This window comes from Kwoniella dendrophila, chromosome 10 (genome assembly GCF_036810415.1).
Source record: "Kwoniella dendrophila CBS 6074 chromosome 10, complete sequence".
NCBI lineage: Eukaryota > Fungi > Basidiomycota > Tremellomycetes > Tremellales > Cryptococcaceae > Kwoniella > Kwoniella dendrophila.
Genome location: NC_089485.1, coordinates 1,275,284 through 1,293,496, shown reverse-complemented (window position 1 = coordinate 1,293,496; position 18,213 = coordinate 1,275,284). Strand labels below are relative to the sequence as shown.

The 18,213-nt window shown below is 36.8% G+C and overlaps 4 protein-coding genes across 4 annotated transcripts; 1 reads left to right on the top strand and 3 right to left on the bottom strand.

The window, feature by feature from the left end:
• Positions 1 to 4,216: 4,216 nt before the first annotated feature.
• Positions 4,217 to 7,196, bottom strand: L201_007433 (uncharacterized protein; the record flags this gene model as incomplete). Its single annotated transcript, XM_066223140.1, has 13 exons — positions 4,217 to 4,308; positions 4,401 to 4,645; positions 4,716 to 4,796; positions 4,876 to 5,071; positions 5,139 to 5,519; positions 5,584 to 5,647; positions 5,713 to 5,822; positions 5,892 to 5,959; positions 6,017 to 6,095; positions 6,165 to 6,229; positions 6,318 to 6,400; positions 6,512 to 6,552; positions 6,701 to 7,196. 13 exons carry the CDS (start codon positions 7,194 to 7,196, stop codon positions 4,217 to 4,219), a joined length of 2,001 nt encoding a protein of 666 aa, XP_066079237.1.
• Positions 7,197 to 7,536: 340 nt separating this feature from the next.
• Positions 7,537 to 10,471, bottom strand: L201_007432 (uncharacterized protein; the record flags this gene model as incomplete). Its single annotated transcript, XM_066223139.1, has 11 exons — positions 7,537 to 7,776; positions 7,844 to 7,870; positions 7,940 to 8,022; positions 8,105 to 8,333; positions 8,481 to 8,786; positions 8,851 to 9,053; positions 9,161 to 9,449; positions 9,526 to 9,683; positions 9,777 to 9,923; positions 10,024 to 10,146; positions 10,189 to 10,471. The coding sequence occupies 11 exons, from the start codon at positions 10,469 to 10,471 to the stop codon at positions 7,537 to 7,539; spliced, it is 2,088 nt and encodes a 695-aa protein (XP_066079236.1).
• Positions 10,472 to 11,793: 1,322 nt separating this feature from the next.
• Positions 11,794 to 14,478, top strand: L201_007431 (uncharacterized protein; the record flags this gene model as incomplete). The annotated part of the gene is made up of 4 exons (XM_066223138.1): positions 11,794 to 12,304; positions 12,383 to 12,607; positions 12,678 to 12,838; positions 12,889 to 14,478. 4 exons carry the CDS (start codon positions 11,794 to 11,796, stop codon positions 14,476 to 14,478), a joined length of 2,487 nt encoding a protein of 828 aa, XP_066079235.1.
• An 846-nt stretch (positions 14,479 to 15,324) lies between these two features.
• On the bottom strand, positions 15,325 to 17,466 carry L201_007430 (uncharacterized protein; the record flags this gene model as incomplete). The annotated part of the gene is made up of 4 exons (XM_066223137.1): positions 15,325 to 16,440; positions 16,511 to 16,933; positions 17,031 to 17,083; positions 17,322 to 17,466. The coding sequence occupies 4 exons, from the start codon at positions 17,464 to 17,466 to the stop codon at positions 15,325 to 15,327; spliced, it is 1,737 nt and encodes a 578-aa protein (XP_066079234.1).
• Positions 17,467 to 18,213: the final 747 nt, after the last annotated feature.

The following is an 18,213-nucleotide window of genomic DNA, read 5'->3' as shown; positions in this document are numbered from 1 at the left end:
TGTTACTTCATAGTTCAACCGCAATTGTTCGTTCGGACTACCATGAAAACCATCTATTCTCGACTGAGCGGGAGTGTAGTCCTCATCCAGGATTCTTTGCATATGAGGTCGAAGATTGTGTAACTTTTCTACCAACGGGAGGGCCTGAAATTCATCTTCGCTCATGTCCAGACCTTCATCATCCTAGTGATCTTTATCATCTTCGCTATTGAAATCACCATCACTCGATCCAACATCAACATGTTTATTTCTGCGAAGTTCACCATGTCCCAGGGGTAATCCAAGCTCAGCTAATCCGTTCACATGTTTTTGATACAAAACTCGCTGTGATGACAAGGCAGCTGGCTGCAGGGGCTGGTTTGTCGAAAGGTGTGAATTCACGGGTAGGAGCGTTTGGTCAGATCACCCAGGTGATGTATCTTCGTCATCCTCTCAAGACGAGGCGGAAGTAGAAGAAGAGCTTGAAGTTGATTCAGCTACGGTAAGTTTGAAGAGTTGTTTAATGGTAATTCGACAAAAGGATTCGCGGGTGGGGGGGGGGACCATGTTACTGACAAGTGGCCAAACCGAACGAAAATCGAAGGTGCAGTAGTGATACTTGTATTTGGTGGAGCATAGGAAACACCAAGTCTTCCATTTGTTGGTTCATGTCTTCAGTTGATTCACCTGTTGTGACGTCGGCGATAGGTTCTAACAGAATTCGCTTGTTGGACTACTAAATCACCAATGATGTCTTGTTTGAATGTTAAAGGGGAGGACGGTGATGCAGTAGAAGGAAGAGCTGGATTTGAGTCTGTTGCGGCCTTAGTTTGGGCTGTCGGAAGTAGCTTGTGTCGAGATACAAGATCCTTTGACATGAAAGAGACTTGGGGAGATGACAAAATTGGTAACTAATTTAACCGAAAATGACTGACCTTATTCCGTTATAGTCCGTTGTGCTGAATCAAACTCCTCTTTATCTTTTTTGGCATTTAACCCCAATAAATTCACGAGATTTAGACAATCCTCGATGGTCTTTTTAGCTTCCATATTCCAAGATTCTCTGAGTCTGCTGCCGTTGTTTTTGAGATTCAACTTTGCTGAAGGACCTTGTGGTTGACGTGGAGCAGCTGGAAGGTTGGGAGTGACTGCTCCATAGGTAATTGGGGGCAGGGGTATGAAGGGTGAAGCACCTGAATTTACCTGTGGTGGTAACGCAGGTAAAGGAACAGTAACAGGAGCATGTGAATTTTGTGGTAGATTGACAGGATCCGGTATAGATCTTCTTCAAAAGCTCCGTAGCTTTACTGATGGTTACAACAAAGTCGGTAGATGGGGATCTATTCTTGTGATTAATGAGTATGACACAATTACGTCTTTTACAAGACCAGATACCTAATTGAGGTTTATTTTCTAACGATGAGACTATAACCGCCATCTCTTCATAGCAAATTACACATTCTAAATCGTCATTTTTACCGGTGTTGTCTTGGCAAGCGATGTCACCAACGGAAGTGATTCCAGCATTTAAAAGCGACCGAGCAGACCTTTCATTATTTGTACCAGTAAGGGATGAAAGTAAATGAGAACTATTGGTAAATGTAAATGAAGTGACATGACTACGTAACCACGACCTGATTACGGCGAACGTTGCCAAGTTCATTTTGTTTGATTGGAACGTAGGTGATGGTTGAGACAATGATATTTGACGGAAGTACTTGAGTAATGAGGGTTGTCAGGACCGGTATCTTTGAGGAGAATATTCTCGAGCTCCTAGATTCTATCTTTCCCCATTTACGCCATTACGGTCTCCTTTTACCCGATCCAATTCGCTTTCAGCTAGTGAAAGTATGATAGCAGTATTGACCGCTTTACCAAAAGATATTTTGAGCAACTGTGATTGGGAATCGTCTATACCCGAAGACCCCTTTTGATGTGCAATGACCCAGATGGTGAGTTCAACCTTATCGATTTTTCCATCGTTTTGTGGATCGAATATGGTTACCAATAAATGTCGCAACATTTCCTTAGTGGTATAGGTTTTACCAGATTCCATATTTCCTTGGATCTGGACACTGAAATCCATTGATTTAACTAAACAAGCTATACGATTGTTATCTACATTTGTCCTTTCTTGCTACAAGCATCAAGATCTGTAACACAGCTTCAATATGACGAAGCAAATGAGTGCTATAAACTGTTCCATGGGTCCAGTGCCTGTGTTGGGTTTAACCAATGAAGAGTTGCTTTAGGTGTTTCTTGTATCTTGTTAGAGGTTTGAAAGGTATGTTGAAGCAAGCGAAGACTAAAGAAAAAAGAACATTGACATTAGAGAACAGTCAAACAAACTTGAAAAGAGAAGTTGAAACAGTTAACTGACAGTTTTGAGTCCAACACAACGGGTGAAAATAATGTTGGATCGAATCGATCCTTACCTGAAAATACGTTAGTTCAGCAGTGACGGTGTTGCAAGTGACGGTGATGTGTAAATGTGTGGGTGTCCTCTTGGTCACGCTATACTCGATGGACAAGTCCGAATAAAGCGATACTTACAATCCGTCTGAAAACCCGCAGATGTTGGTTGATTACGAGCTATATTGTTGGTGCAGTTGGTTGACCCAATAAATAGCGAGCCTATGGAGTGTAAAAATTAGTAGTCAAACGATGTACTCACTTTATCAACCGTCAAAGCACCTAAAACCATATTAACCCAAATCTCTTTCCAATATTCTTCTTGCTATATAATTCTATGTGTAATTTGGCTGGATAGGTAGATGTTAGGGAGTAAGAGGTTTCTATGAGGACGAAAGGGAGGACGTAATAGAAAAGAATTATGTTGTGATCTAAAAAATAAGGAAAAGAGATGATATAAACAGAAATAGATAAGTAAGAAGGATCAGTTGATTCTTTCACGATATACCCATCATTTATATCAATTTTTACAAGTCGTGAAAACTCTTTCGTTCCCCTTCTAGTCTGTTCCATATTGCATAGCCTGTGGAGCGGAGTTGATGATTCTCGTTTATTTTGTGACCCCGTGCATTGTCCTGTACCCCAATATTATCATTATAAGACTATACTAGAACTATTCATTGTCGTCAAAGGCTCACCTTAACTAACATATCAAACTAAAAAACACAAATGCACAAACCTCTATCCCTGTTTCATGTTAAGTTAGTTATACAAGTTATAGATGGACCACCTCCACTGCCACTTTACTTTGTGATTAAAACATAACTCCGTATAATCCCGTATCATCATGATAAAAATTAGAATAGTTGAACGCGTTTCTCTACGTCAACGTACAGTCGAGTACATATATATTAACTTTCTTCTTCTTTCTTTCTTTTTCTTCTTTTTTCTTCTTCTTTATTATGCCTTTTTAGGCAGTGCGGCAGCCCCGGTAAACTTCCCCAAAAGTTGCTCCTTATCCCAAACCATTCTAATATCTTACAATAAATTCAGTGCCTATGGGCTGTTTTTATCTTTAGAATAAAAATCACGATCAAGTCGAGCGTCAACCCGGTGCGAGAGTATTTTATGATAAATAGAAGAACATCTTAGTTCCCATCGTTATTTCAGGTTTTTTTGTAATTAAAAAATTGATCATCTTGGTGGATGATTTGAAATAAAGAGGGATGGTAGTTCGTACATCTCATTAATAATGATAGATTGATTTTAATTTTCTGTACTATTATATTCTTGTTTATTGCGATGAATACACTTTTATATAAACCAAATCAACTCAATATAATCACTTGCACATATAATCACTTGCACAAGACACTCAAAACTGCAATATTCTTTGTATGCGAATACGATTTCGATGACGGGACCTGTTAGACCTGACAGACTAATGTGAGATGTAGCTAATTCTTAGGTGGAAGACTGCAACTTGCATAGATGAGCCATTATTCGCTATGTCTAGTCGCAGTGAACCGATTCGTTTACCGCATCAATCACGCAGAAATCAAGAATCAAGAGTAGTTGCATCTGCATCGTATTCAAGCGTATATAATATCATATAAAATGCGAATTAATTATGTGATCTCTCTCCGTTCGTGTTGTTTATGATATCTTTCGTTATTAATGAATTTAATCAAATCATCAAACCCTGCAATCCTTCTCTTCTTTCAACTTATCCCGAACCTAGTCCTCTTTACCTTTATCTACATTCAACCATTAACATATTTCTTCTTCTCCTTTCCTACTTTATCCAGTACCATCTTTTAACCACTTATTGCATACCTTGAGCCATTTGACTTAATCTTTCAGCAAATTCAGGATAAGTTTTCAAGAAATGTACTTGAGCTTTACTTGCATGTTCGTCTGTTTGTTCCAACATTGAGAGTTTAAGTTAGTTAGTAGTGATTTTACTATCTATTGGATCATGACATATTACGATATGAAAATAAACTTACAAGTGATAGCATTAATCAATTCACCTTCAGTTCTAGCTAATTGAGCAGATTTTTCAAACCATTTTATAGCTTCATCAATTTTACCTTGTTGTAAACTTAATTGTGCTAATGTTGCAACGGCAACATCACATTCTGGATCAATTTCTAAAGCTTCTTGACATAATTTATCTGCACCAACTATATCTTGTTTCCATTGGAATAATGCTAATGCTTTATTAACGAATGGTAATACATTTCTTGGTTTTCTAAATAACCATATCGAAGTTAATCAGCTAAAATACAAACTGAAAATATCAGCTAAGAATATGAACTCACCTTTCTTTATCAAGCTCAATTGATTTATCGAATCTTTCAAGTGATTCTTGGAATTTCTGTTGATCAAGTAAGAGTTCACCGCTGTGTGGAGAAGATGATTATTAGCTTTACTCCGTAATTGAACAATGACAATGTCTTCGACAACGATGATATTACTCACTAGTAATTACTTGGTTCACCTTTATCTGGGAAATCTTTCAAGATTCTTCTGAAAGCAGCCATACTTGAACCTACATTTCCTTGTTTGTACTGAGCTACAGCAGCTTGGATATGGGTAAAGATGAAAGAGCCATCGAGAGCAGTTGATTTATTGTAATCGGCAATAGCTTTATCGAATTCTTGCATGATAAAGTAGACTGAATCATAAGAATGGTAATAATATCAGTCATCAAACTCTTATCGCATAATCTGAAAAAAACTTACCTTGACCTCTGTGATAATAGATATCAGGATCTTCAGAATTATGTCTTATAGCAGCTTCGAAATCACCGAAAGCTGAAGCTGAATCACCTAATTCCATATGTACACTTGCAATCTTAACCCAACTTTGTACGAAATCAGGTCTAATATCTAAAGATTTTTGTAAATCTTGTCTTGCACCTTCAGAGTCACCAATTAAGAATTTAAAAGTACCTCTTAAATTATGTGCTTCAGCTTGACCATCTTTTGAAGAGATACCTTGATCAATAGCTTCATTTACAAATGTTACTGCATGTGTATAATCTGCTGCTTCAAGTGCTTCAAATGCGAGTAAAAGTGTTTGATCACCTTGGGATGGGTTTTCAGGTAATGTTGGTTTAGGGTCTGACGGATTGTATGAACTCATCAGTACTGAACAATCTTATAAGAGTGGAGGAGCGACACTTACGAGATCGGAAAGCGGAAAGGTAAGCTGAGATGAATGTTGGGGAAGGAAGTTTTGGTTCTCGAGTCTGTCGAGAACGAACAAGTCAGCTATGAAGTCCCACACGGAGAAATGCGGATTATGCTAACTTACCTCAAGGATCTCTTTGGCTTTCTTCTGTGCCAATTTCTTCAAACACCTTTCTACAGACATGGCAGCTTGTTCATCTTGGAATCGTTCAATGATCGTTGTGGCGGTGAAGTCTAATCTCATTGGAAAACCATCGGTCAAACCTCGTCAATCAAGAAGAGGTAAATAGATATAAGACCTACCTCGAACAGCTTCCTCATCCCGACCTAAGTTTTCTAAAGCTGTAGCTCTTCTCTTTAAAGCTTTAACGCTATGAAGTCATATAAGTTTGGCTCGTGCTTGCTAATTAGCTATACATGAAGCTTACTATGTTTTATCAAGTTTTAAAGCTTCATCACAATCAGCTACACATTTAGCATATTCTGGTGGAGAGAAATTTGTGTAGCCTAATAAATGTACATTATATGCCATTAGCAATAAATCAAAGAAGCAATTATGACGAGAAGCACACTCACAAGCTGCTCTGTTTGAGAAGAAAACTGCATCTTTCCTTATCGAAACTTCGATTGCTTTTGTATAACTGGAAATTTTGTTTGTCAGTTGACATCTCTGTATTACAGAACAAATCGTAAAAAAGCTGAAGGTATATTTTCGACCGCTTGACTCACCATTCAACGGCTTTTTGGAAATCTTTCTTCGAGTAAAGTTTGTTTCCTCTATCTTTTAATGAAGCACCAAGGTTGTTTCTAGCCTAATGAATTAGTGAAAAACCAAATGATTATTAGCCATCTTGATATTATAAATGTAATGAAAATAGATCGGTTGATCCATCCCATCATCGAGGTTCGAAGGGTCAACTTACTGTTGTATCCATTGATTCTAATGTAGCAGCATCTGGAACATCTATGAAAGCAGACGAATGAAAATTAGTATGATATCCCCAGTTATCTCTACTAATCCAAAGTAAATTCCTCTACTCTACGTCTACCTATATAAGATCATCGCAGTGGAATAGGAAGTAATCGATGAAATCAAATATGACTTTACGTACCAGCTAATAAACCTTCTTCTTTTTCATATTGTGATTGTGATTGTTTTTCAGTTGATTCAACTTTTGTCTCTTCTTGTGAAGTTGAAGTTGAAGTTGTTTTTTTAGGTTGTTCAATTTCTTCTAATAAAGGTCCTTTATCACCTTCACCTTTAACGAATTTATCTGAATTGCTACTCTTCTTCTTCTTTTTCTTATTTTTCTTTGAACTTGATGATGATGATCCAGTTTCTTTAGAAGTTGAATCGGTTGTGGATGTAAAACCTGAAGCAGAAGATCCACCGGATGATGATGATGATCTATTGGAAGAATATAAATAATATCCTGCACCTGATGCAGCTAATACGGCACATCCTAATAAGATTAATTTTTGATTTTCTTCAATGAATTTTTGTGATCGACTTATTAATGATGAACTTGCTGCTGATGTTGGAGGAGGAGGTGGAATGATAGGTTGTGAAGGTGTAACGATATGTGCAGGTGGGGCGATTGGTGCCATTTTTTAGATGATGATTGATTCTTCTTTTCAAGTAACCCAATCTCTAGATGACTTGATATAAATGGTCCTTATCAAGATGGACTATGGAATATGATGGTTTGATACTGAACAATATAATCAGAAGATTCAGATGGAGTGTTGATGACGGTAATTATCAAAGTGATTATTTTTTCGACTTTGTTCGGTTGGATAGCCTTTTAAACCTTGCCGATGACGTCCGATCATACTGCATACGTAATATACATAAAACCATACATATTACCATCATACATGTCAATCTCGGTGTTACAACGTTCCAATGTGGCACATCATCACAATAGTACAAATACGTTAGATTTATTTATGCACCATCCTCTTTCTCACCAACATTCTTATATCTAAACAGAGCTCTTTCTCTACTTTTCTTATGATCTACAATAGGTTCAGGATAACCTAATTTCTTAAATTCATTCTTTGGCATTTGATGATATGGATCATGAATAGCTTTACCTTTTAAATTTTTCAGTTCAGGTACCCAATATCTTATATACGCTCCAGTTGGATCACATTTTTCAGATTGTGTAAGTGTATTGAATATTCTCTATAACGATTTATCAGTAAACAAGGTCAATATCTCTATATGTGGCTATAAAGCTTGATATACTCACAAAGAATGGTTGTGGGTCGGTACCAGTCTGTCAAAACGAACAAATATCGAGGCTCAGCTATCGTCATCATAAATCATCTATATATGATTCACTTACACTGGCAGTCCATTGCCACCCTCCATTATTAGCAGCTAAATCACCATCAACGAAACTTTCCATAAAGTACTTTTCACCTAATCCTATATACCATCGGACAAGCAGGTTAGTATACAAACAGAATTTCCACCTTTTATCAGTTTCGCTAGACTACACTAGACTCACTCCAATCAAGCATTAAACTTTTGACTAAAAAACTAGCAGTAACCATTCTAACTCTATTTTCCATCCAGCCACGAGCTTTACATGCTCTCATTGCAGCATCGATAATTGGGAAACCAGTTTTACCATCTTTCCAAGCTTGTAAATGATCTTCGTTGGTTTCCCATTGAACATCAGCAAATTTTTCTAAGAATGGTCTTCCCATTGATATTCTAGGCCAAGTTGCCATTGTCTATTACGGTTTGGTGGGAAACAACGTAAATCATAGTCAGTCATCGTTCTTCATTTAATTAGACAAATGACAAATGACATTCTTAGGTCGAATGTGGTGTTCATTTGCAATACAAAACAAAAAAATTGAAGGGAAATTTTAACTTACATGATTATAAAAATCTCTCCAAGAAACTTCTTGTACCCACATACCTAAACCAGTATCTCTACCAGATTCTAATTTACCTTGTTTATTTAATTTTTTAGCTTCTGCCAAAATCATTCTTGAAGAAATTACACCTGCAGCTAAATATGGTGATAATCTAGATGAATTATCACCATCAACTAAATTTCTACCCGTTTGATATAATTGAATTCTACTTTGTTTTGCAGATGTTTCATATCCTGGATTTAATGGTGATATAAATTCAAATTGTTTTTGTCTTGGTTTTGTGTGAAAGAATCTATCCAATAACTATATATGACATATTGAATTTAAGCAGTATTCAATCAGATGGATACGTGATATCCCAACTCACCTCTTTAGCTTTATCCAAACCTTCAGGCCAAAGTTCTTTCAATTTTTCACTTTCTGGACATTCAAATCCTTCTATATGGTCTGGTATTTTATCTTCAAATAGCTTAGCGAATTTATCATTGGATTTTATCGATTCATTATTGGGTTTTGGTGATGGTGACATTTCAAGATATTTCGGCTGTTGATCCAATAATTTCGCCCATGCTAAATTACCCAATAAACCGTTTTAGTCATCTCTGTCAACTGATTCTGGCTCGAGATCATTGAACCAATCTCCAAAAGAAGGGATTTGGAGGGTTCGATCAACTCACCTCTCTGCCAGGGACTGAATACACTCATAGGTTTACCCTGTTGAGATTTAATTTTACCTGGTGGAACCACTAATCTATCATGTAAACATTGTACATCTATACCATTTTCTCTACCTAATTTTACAGTTGCGATATCTCTTCTTAATTCATCAACTTCATATTCAATATTTGTAAATAAATGTTTAGCTCCTAAAGAAGGTAATATTTCTTTTATGACTCGTCGTGGAATTTGTAATCTCTTTTCATATGATTGGATATGTAAAGGGATATTCATTTCATTGAGTTTGGTCTATGCAAAATATTAACTAAATTAGCTGGGCTATTATATGTAGTGTTAATTGAGCTATCCGAGATATACAACATACCTTGAGAACACGTAAATTTCTCAATATGAAATCTATCTTCTTATTACTTCTATCATGTATCCTATAATCTCCTGGACTAAATACGAATAATGCAATAAGAGGTACACTGAATTCCTGAGCTTTCTGAGATGCTTTATACAACGCAGTATTATCCTCAACTATACGAAAATATCAGTTATTCACACAAACGTAAATGAAATCGATAAATTTAATTGTCTTAATTAAGAAAATTAGATGGTAATCTCACTCACTTCGCAAATCTTCCATTCTCATCCAGTAAGCTACACTTTCACCTTTTTCTATTTCTTTATGACCTTTCTCAATTAACCTTTCAAGTTGATTCATTGGTGGATCTTCATCTGCTCTAGCAGCATCTTCAGCGGTAGCTATTTTACCCTCTACATCCAGTAAAGTAGTCAGCTTAACTTGTTTACCTATACAACAAATACCGGATTCCAATCCCCACACTCTATATAGTTATTGACTGAAATAACTTACTTATTTCGTAAGCATTCTTTCTTTTTTCTCTTGGACCTTTTTCACCAGCGACACCACCACCTTGAGGTGAATGACCATTTTTAGAATCAGGTTGACCTTTCATTTCTTCATCTTTACCTTGATCTATTTCTTTATTATTTACATCTTTCACAGAAGATACATTACCTGCTTTTCGTTTTTTATTTGGATTTTCAACTACTGCTTCTTCAGTAGAAACATCATCATCTTTAGCATGTCTTTTTTTTGAAATGGCTGCCATATCTTCTTGAATATGATGTAATTCCCATAAATTTGGTTCTTCACCTTTTTTCGTATATGCTGCTTTCCTACTTGATTCAGGACTATTATGAATATTTCGTGTAGTAGTGGTACTAGTACTAGTAGGTTTTTTAGGTGATAAAGCTAATGATTTAGATTTTGGATCTGAAAATAATGTTAATTGAGGCATAAAAGATATACTTTTATTCAATGTAGTGAATCTTGTAAAGATGTTAATTGTATTTGATCTTGATATTGATCTTGTAAGTGAGAACATTCAAGTAACGAATCTGATGAATACGATAAATTGTAAACTAGGGATGAGATGGAACTATGATATTTTGATCACAGATCACAGATTCAGCAGCCCAAAACGATAAACATCAGGACTGAATCTAATGTTTTTTGATTATATTTGTCGATCAATTATCGACTAGCTGACGTCAAACTTTTGTTTACATATTTTATTCAAAATTACTCTATTAGGTATCGTTCTCATTCATCTTCATATAATTCCCTATCTTGACAATTTTGAAGATAAAGATAAAGATCGAATACGGGATGTCTTTCTTCAGAGATTCGATCGGGAACGGAAACATTAAATATTTAGATTCAAGCAGGCAACCAAATATCAAATATCGTCATCGATCGAATATATTAAATGTTGAAACAGGTCAAAGTCGGACCTTGCCGACATCCGGAAGCAAATTTTAAAAGCAAATCATAGGACCAAGTAATAAGCATGCACTCACAGCTGCTGGGGATGAGCTATCCTTCCCAACGAGAAAACACGATTTCACAATATTAGTCTCAAATTCTCTGTAACTCATGCATATACCTTACCTTGCATTGAAACAACGCGCCAACACATTATGGACCACTCGACCTTTGGCGAAAACTCAATAACCATATGACATATCCTCCTATACGAGACAACATACCCAAAAGACCTATCATATACACCTTGGCGTTATGAACGGAGCTGTTATTTGTTATACTAGAAAACTCGATAACATATTCGGAATACTGCCAACATTTCATATGTATAGCTCAGCATGGAATGAAATAACAACTTGTGTATAATCTCCCCATTGGGTAAGCCAGCAACATATATATATATAATAATAGAATGCAAGATGGTGGATATAGAATTGAAAGAAGATCGTGGTATATTGGTATATTGGTATCAAGGTCTGTGCGAAAATCTATTCTACACGTATGTACTGATCAGCTAACGCACAGACCTTCAACATGATTGCTTTTCCTTTTTCATGAATGATCTTACCATCTACCGCGACTAACTTTTGTTTCTTCAGGAAAAGGAAATTGGATAGTCCAGTCAACTAACAAATATATATATATCACCATCTTGATCAATTCCTTTCCTTATCCATCCTTCTTTCTTTTCCTGATTTATTCTGTTTCTTATATACTGATCATATAGTTGCATCGTATCCCAAGTACTGATCGAAATTACCTTTGACTATAACCTGAAGGACAAGGTGCTCTCCGATGTCAGATACTGCATCTTTACTACGCTCACTGTCCTCCTCTATCTCCAGTAACCCCCTCACCTTCAGACCACCTCCCCCGGTAACTCCGACCACTCTTCGTTCAGTGAATCCAAACCCTTATCCACAAGGTACAACATCTAATCCTCCACCATCTCAACTCTTTCCATATTCTTCTCAAGCAAGATATTCTGTACCTGCTCAAAGTCCCCCACCTTCCTCTCAATATCAACCCTCGAATGATCCTTTTTCTCGATCGTATGTACCAGCCTCTTCCGTTCCTACACCATATGGTACTCCACCCAGTCAGTCTAGAAGTAGTACAAGACCTGTCGATCAATACCGACCACCTTCAAGAACCAACACCAATTCTACTGTAGCCGGAAGTTCAGGTACAATCGCACTTAGAGCTGGTACACCAGCCAGTACACCTAGAACAGCTCAAGAAATTTATGAGAAAGGTAAAGAGAAAAAGCCAACTGGAGTAGATAAGATCTTATCAACGATAAATGGTAAGTCAGAATCCTGCCTTGATATTTCGTTGCTGAAAGATAGAAGCTGACTTGAGCTTTCTCCTATTGCGATTTCAGATTTCGCTGAAAAGTCATTCAAACAGAATAATGCTCTTGAAGACAATATCAGAGGTTTTATAGCTAAATTCGATAATCTACAAAACGATATAACTTCTTTCAAGGATGAAATCACCACGCTGAAACATGATAATCGTCAATTAAGAGATAAAATCCATGAGCTACAACTGGGACAAAGGTCTTTAGCTACAAGGGATGAAATTGCTGAGGAAGTCGCGAATCAACGTGAGTCTTTGCTTTACTTCATATTGGAAACTTCTTTTGCTAATAACCAATGGCGACATTGAGATTGTAGTTACTACTAATTCTTTGTTGGATAATTTCCAAAATATATTTGACAGGATCAACAAAATTCCCGAAAATACATCGTCTCTCTGTATCGCAAAACTCATACCACATATCAAGACTAGTCCTGGCAGTACATTCAATAGTGGAAGTACAACAGCCACTCAAGACGTAAGTAACCCTCACACAGGTACAATGGCTAACTGATTGACTTCACTCAGGCATTGACTACCTTGCTCAATCATGTGGTCACAAAGTTTAACAGTGTTGACACAGTGATAGCTTCACTTCAGTCTCTTCAAGGTTTACCTCAGGCGATCACTGACGTGGTTGTTTTTAAGGGAGCTCTGGACGCTCTGACTGTCAAAGTTCATGAAATGTCTCAAGCACAAAGTCAATCGCAACCATCAATCCAACACGTCATTAATAGTCAATGCAACAATAACTCCACTACTCCCGAAACGCCTTCTCCTCCTACCTCATCCGCTCAAGCTTTTGAACAATTGATCATAATGAACGACAAGCTCGATATTATCATAAAGGCTTGCGAACTGAATACAAATCTATCAGGTGAATTGAAAACCCTTATTCGGGACGTCAAAATACCTACAGCGACTAATACAAGTCCATACGAGCCTATATCACACGTTGATACATCAGAACATTCCCACATCAATAACGGTATCACTGAACCTCTGGAAGCCACCCAAAGAGACAGTTTAGATAGTTTAGCTTCTGTGGCAGCGTCTCAGGCCAAATTACTGGAAAATCAAAAGGATAACAACCAACAGCCTAAACAACCTGGACAATTTAGTCGTTTAGCAACCCCCGATCCGCCAACAGGATCGAACTTGGACATGTTCGACTCTTTGTATACTACCTATTCTTTCGAAAGATCTTCACCTAAACCAGATCGAAATACGAAACGTTCTACTGGGCAAGGTACTGTATCCGAATTTCCTGCTAGAACAGGGGTAAATACCTCAGGTACACTGAATGGACAAGGCAGCTCATTATTACCAGATCCTGGTCGTATATCTGGACGTGAAACTTCTCCAATACCTAACGATATCCACAAGGATTCTGAATCCAGTTTAAATTCCAAAAGTTCGACAAGCCCGAAAAGAGCAAAATTTTCTCCTATTCCCGATCCTTCCGACAGGCCCGTTACAAGATCAATGTCGAATCAACTTCGTGAACCGATAAAATGGAATCCCATCTCTCATGCACCCAGAAAAAGTTATAATAAAAAGAGTAGTTCAAGCAGTAGTGTTGGACAGTCGAAAGAACATGCCATCGAAATATCCAGTGGTTCATCAAATTCACAACCTTCTAAACGTAGAGGTAGACCGCCAAAGACTCAATCTTCAACTCAACTTCAAAAGGATGAAATGAGATCACAAGAAAAGATTGCAAATCCTCTTTCAAGGTCAGACTCTGATTTCCGGTATAGGTTATCTACGAAGAGGGATGATAAGAACGATGATAGTAATGATAACGAAGAACAATTACCTAATTCTGGTATAGATAGTTTACCTTCAAACGATTCATTCCCTAATCAACCTAAACCGCAATCAAGACCTCAACCTTTACAAGCTTACAGCTCTATAAACACCATGGAAAATAACGACGATAATAACAGTAATGGTTATATTAATCCTCAAATGCAAGCTCGAAGAAATAGAGCTAAAGCATTAGAAGAAGAACGCAATCGAAGAAAATTAAGCACTTTACCTACTTTGGGTTCTTCAATTGGGATACCCATGTCACGGTTCACATCGGGTAAGAGAAGATTAGACGATGAATGGTGATTTGCTCGATCACAGTGCACCGGGTGGTGGACTAGGTCAGATAATAGGTTTATCTGGTGTATTGTAAATACTTGTGAAGAATTCGGAAATATACCTATTGATACATACTGTATCAATCGTAATCTCCCACAGTTTCGAATTGACTACCTCTCGTAATAATCCCTATTTCCACATCTATCACTCTTAGTTGGATCGTTGGATATGTCTGTTATACGTATATGTTTATGCGCTATGTATGTTTACATGTCTAATTGTTTCCCAAAAACGCCAAAAGATCAACCATCAGTCATGGACAATGATTGGCTATTATGCGTTCATTTGCAATTATAATCTCGATTCGAGGTGATGAGTTGTGTTTTGTGAACTCTGTCGTGTGAATCGCAAAGATGTAAGTATTCTCCTTAATCATCGCGGCTTAGCAAATTACTCGTAGTCATGGGTATTTTTTGTACACTTGGTCAAATGGATATTATTTATAGGTATCATATCTGCATGAGAAATGGTATTAAATATTAAGGTATTAAAAATGTATTGAATCTATAATGTATATGTGAAGTTATGTAAAAAGATGATTATGCTCTAAGTGCGAGATGTATTATATTATATTTTGATTCTGGTTTTTGTGTTTATTTCGATGTTTGGATCAAATGAAATCTGCTAAGAGCTACATGATTCAAGTTTTGTTTGTTCTATAAATCTGCATTTTTCTATCTTCTAAACATATAAAGTTGTTGTTGTCTATATGGATATTCTGAGAAAATCGTCTTCTACTCCTATAAAAAAATCCTTCCTTCCACTCCTCGTTCGTCCCAACTTTTTTAAAATTTTTATTATAATTATTATTGTTTATCTTGTTGGGGAAGGGACTCTTGTAACATCTCCTGAAACGTGATCATGTGGATGTACAGGTGGTAAAGAAGTATCAACTTCAGTATTTACAGGAGCACCATAAGCTTCAGGATCTTCTGTAGCTGCACCACCATGAATATCATATCTTTCAGTCATTTCTTGAATTTGATGATCTGATAATTTTGGTAATTCAGCTGCAACTAAAGTAGGTCTTCTTTGAGTTAAATGAGCATGAGCGAAAATTACATCTAATTCTTCTAAAGATCTTCCTGTAGTTTCTGGATAGAAAATGTAAATGAATGGTAAAAAAACTAAATTTATACAACCAAAGAATAAGAATGTATAAGCTCCAATTGATGCTGTCATTGTTGGTAAAACTTGAACTACTGTAAAGTTGAAAATCCAATTAACCATAGTTGATACAGCATTTGCTTGAGTTCTAACTGCCATTGAATTTAATTCAGCTGGGTATAACCATGGTAAAGGTAACCATGTTGCACCGAACCATGCGATAAAGAAATAAAGACCAAAGGCAGCACCTTTAGCTGATTGAGCATCACCAGGTAATAAACATCCAAATGTAATAAACATTGAAACTGCTTGACCAACTGTACCCCATAAGAATAATTTTCTTCTACCAACTCTTTCAACTAAGAAGAATGAAGTTAAAGCGAAAATCATGTAGACAACTGATAAAACACCACCTAAAATTAATGATAATTGAGTTTCTAAACCAATTTGATTTTCAAATAATACTGTTGAATAATAAATAACTGCATTACATCCACCAATTTGTTGGAATAATTGTGTAGACGCACCAACCATAGCTCTTCTGAAATGTTGTTGTTTACCCATTTTCAATAAATCTCTTGAGGATGTAGCTTTAGCTTGAGCTTGAGCAGCGAGAGCATCAACAACTTTTTTGTGATCGGCAATAGCAACTGGATCATCAATTGATCGAGCATCTAAAGCAGCAATAACTCTAAGACCTTCTTCTGGTTGACCGTGAGCGATAAGCCATCTAGGTGATTCGGGTAAAACGGCAACACCACCGATAAGGATTAAAGCGAAGAGAATTTGCATAGCGATAGGGAATCTCCATGAGACGGATGACTATGAAACATATAGAGAGGATAGTCAGCGATGAATGTCAAATTGTAAGTTACATATATCCGTGACTCACGTCTACGTATGAAAGACCGAAATCAATCCAGTAGGCAATGACGGTACCGACAGCGACGGTGGAAGCTTCCATACAAATGAGGAAACCTCTATTGTGGGCTTTTGAAGTTTCAGCTACCCATGATGGAATGGTAGCAGTGTTGGCACCATTACCGAAACCAGTAACGACTCGACCAATGATGAATTGAACGAAACCACCAACGTTACCTCTTCCTGAGGTATCACCTGGACCGAAAGCAGTGACTGAGATGATTGTACCGATGATCATGACAACGGCACCACCAAACATCATCTTTCTTCTACCCATCTTGTCACCGATGAAGAAAGCGATTAAAGCACCAAAGAAACAACCAACTTCATAACATGAAGTGACTGAACCTTGTACGGTACCAGCGTGTACATCATTGACGTCTCTTTGTTTGGTCTATATGCATTCAAGATTGGTGAAGAGATTAGCTAAATGAGATGAGATGCAGAAAAGCGATCAAGTTATATGGAATTAATGAATGTTGACAACTCACAGCAGGGAATTCAGTGTTAAATTGTCTTGAAGCAATGATACCGGACATCAAACCTGTAAAAGGACGGAAAAGGCAGGAGTCGTAAGTCAGTTTTTGATCGGAGAAATTTTGAAAAATAAAGGTAAAAAAGAATCCGTTTTTGTTGGAGTAATAAGAGTGATGATTATGACGAAATGACGACAGTGGCTCGGATTCGGATTCGGATTGGGATAGGAGATAGTGATAGAAGATTTTTACATTCTACACAATATTGTAATGTTTACAGTCAAGGAAGAAGCAGAAAAAACTTACCTTGATCATAACCGAAAAGAGAGAAACCACAAGTAGCAATAGCTACAACGGCATACAATAAAGCATTACCGTTTAAACCACCGTATTTGACTAAAGGTCCGGTACCACCAATGGCACCTGGTTTTTCAACTGGTGAGGATGACATGTTGTTGAGAGTGAGAGGGAAGTTTTTGTCGTGTGATGAATGAATATGTGATACGAATGAATTATGTGTTGATGAGGATCTAAATGAATTGTATAGAGCAAGCAGCTCTTTTGGTATATGTCTTTAACCTACAAAGAAGAGAAAAGTAGAAAAGACTATGTAAATATGTTAGTTGATTCAGACACAACCTAACAAAAAATAAAAATAAGATGAAAAGAAAAAAAAAAAAAAAACGAAAAGAGGGGCTACTTGTTGACTTGTTTATATATTATTTTATCCATGGGCAAAAGGAATATGTTGTCCCCGCATCAACTAGTTATTTTTTCCAATGCTAGTCTAAAAATTTTCAAAACTGGGGTATTCTGTATACAAAAATATTGTTCTTCCTCTCGTTTAACCCACTTTTTTTGGTCTTTTGTGTCACTACTCTTTGGAGATATCATCGGGGTTGATTACTTTACTTTTCAAGCCATCAACATCATGTTACAGGACTAACTCGTTTCCTAATTTGAGATTGAAAAAAGAAAAAAAATTTAAACCTCGGATATCGTACCTTTCTTGGTTCCTTTGTTATTGTTTTGAACGTCAAATGCATATTCATCTTTTCTTTTCGGTTACTTGGTTACTTTACTGAAAGATAGGGAATAATCCGAAAATAATCAAAATCAAATTCCTTGGTTTTAAGACCCTTATTTTCTGTTTTTGATCGAGAAGAGGGAATTAAGGTGGAATACATATGAAATGTAT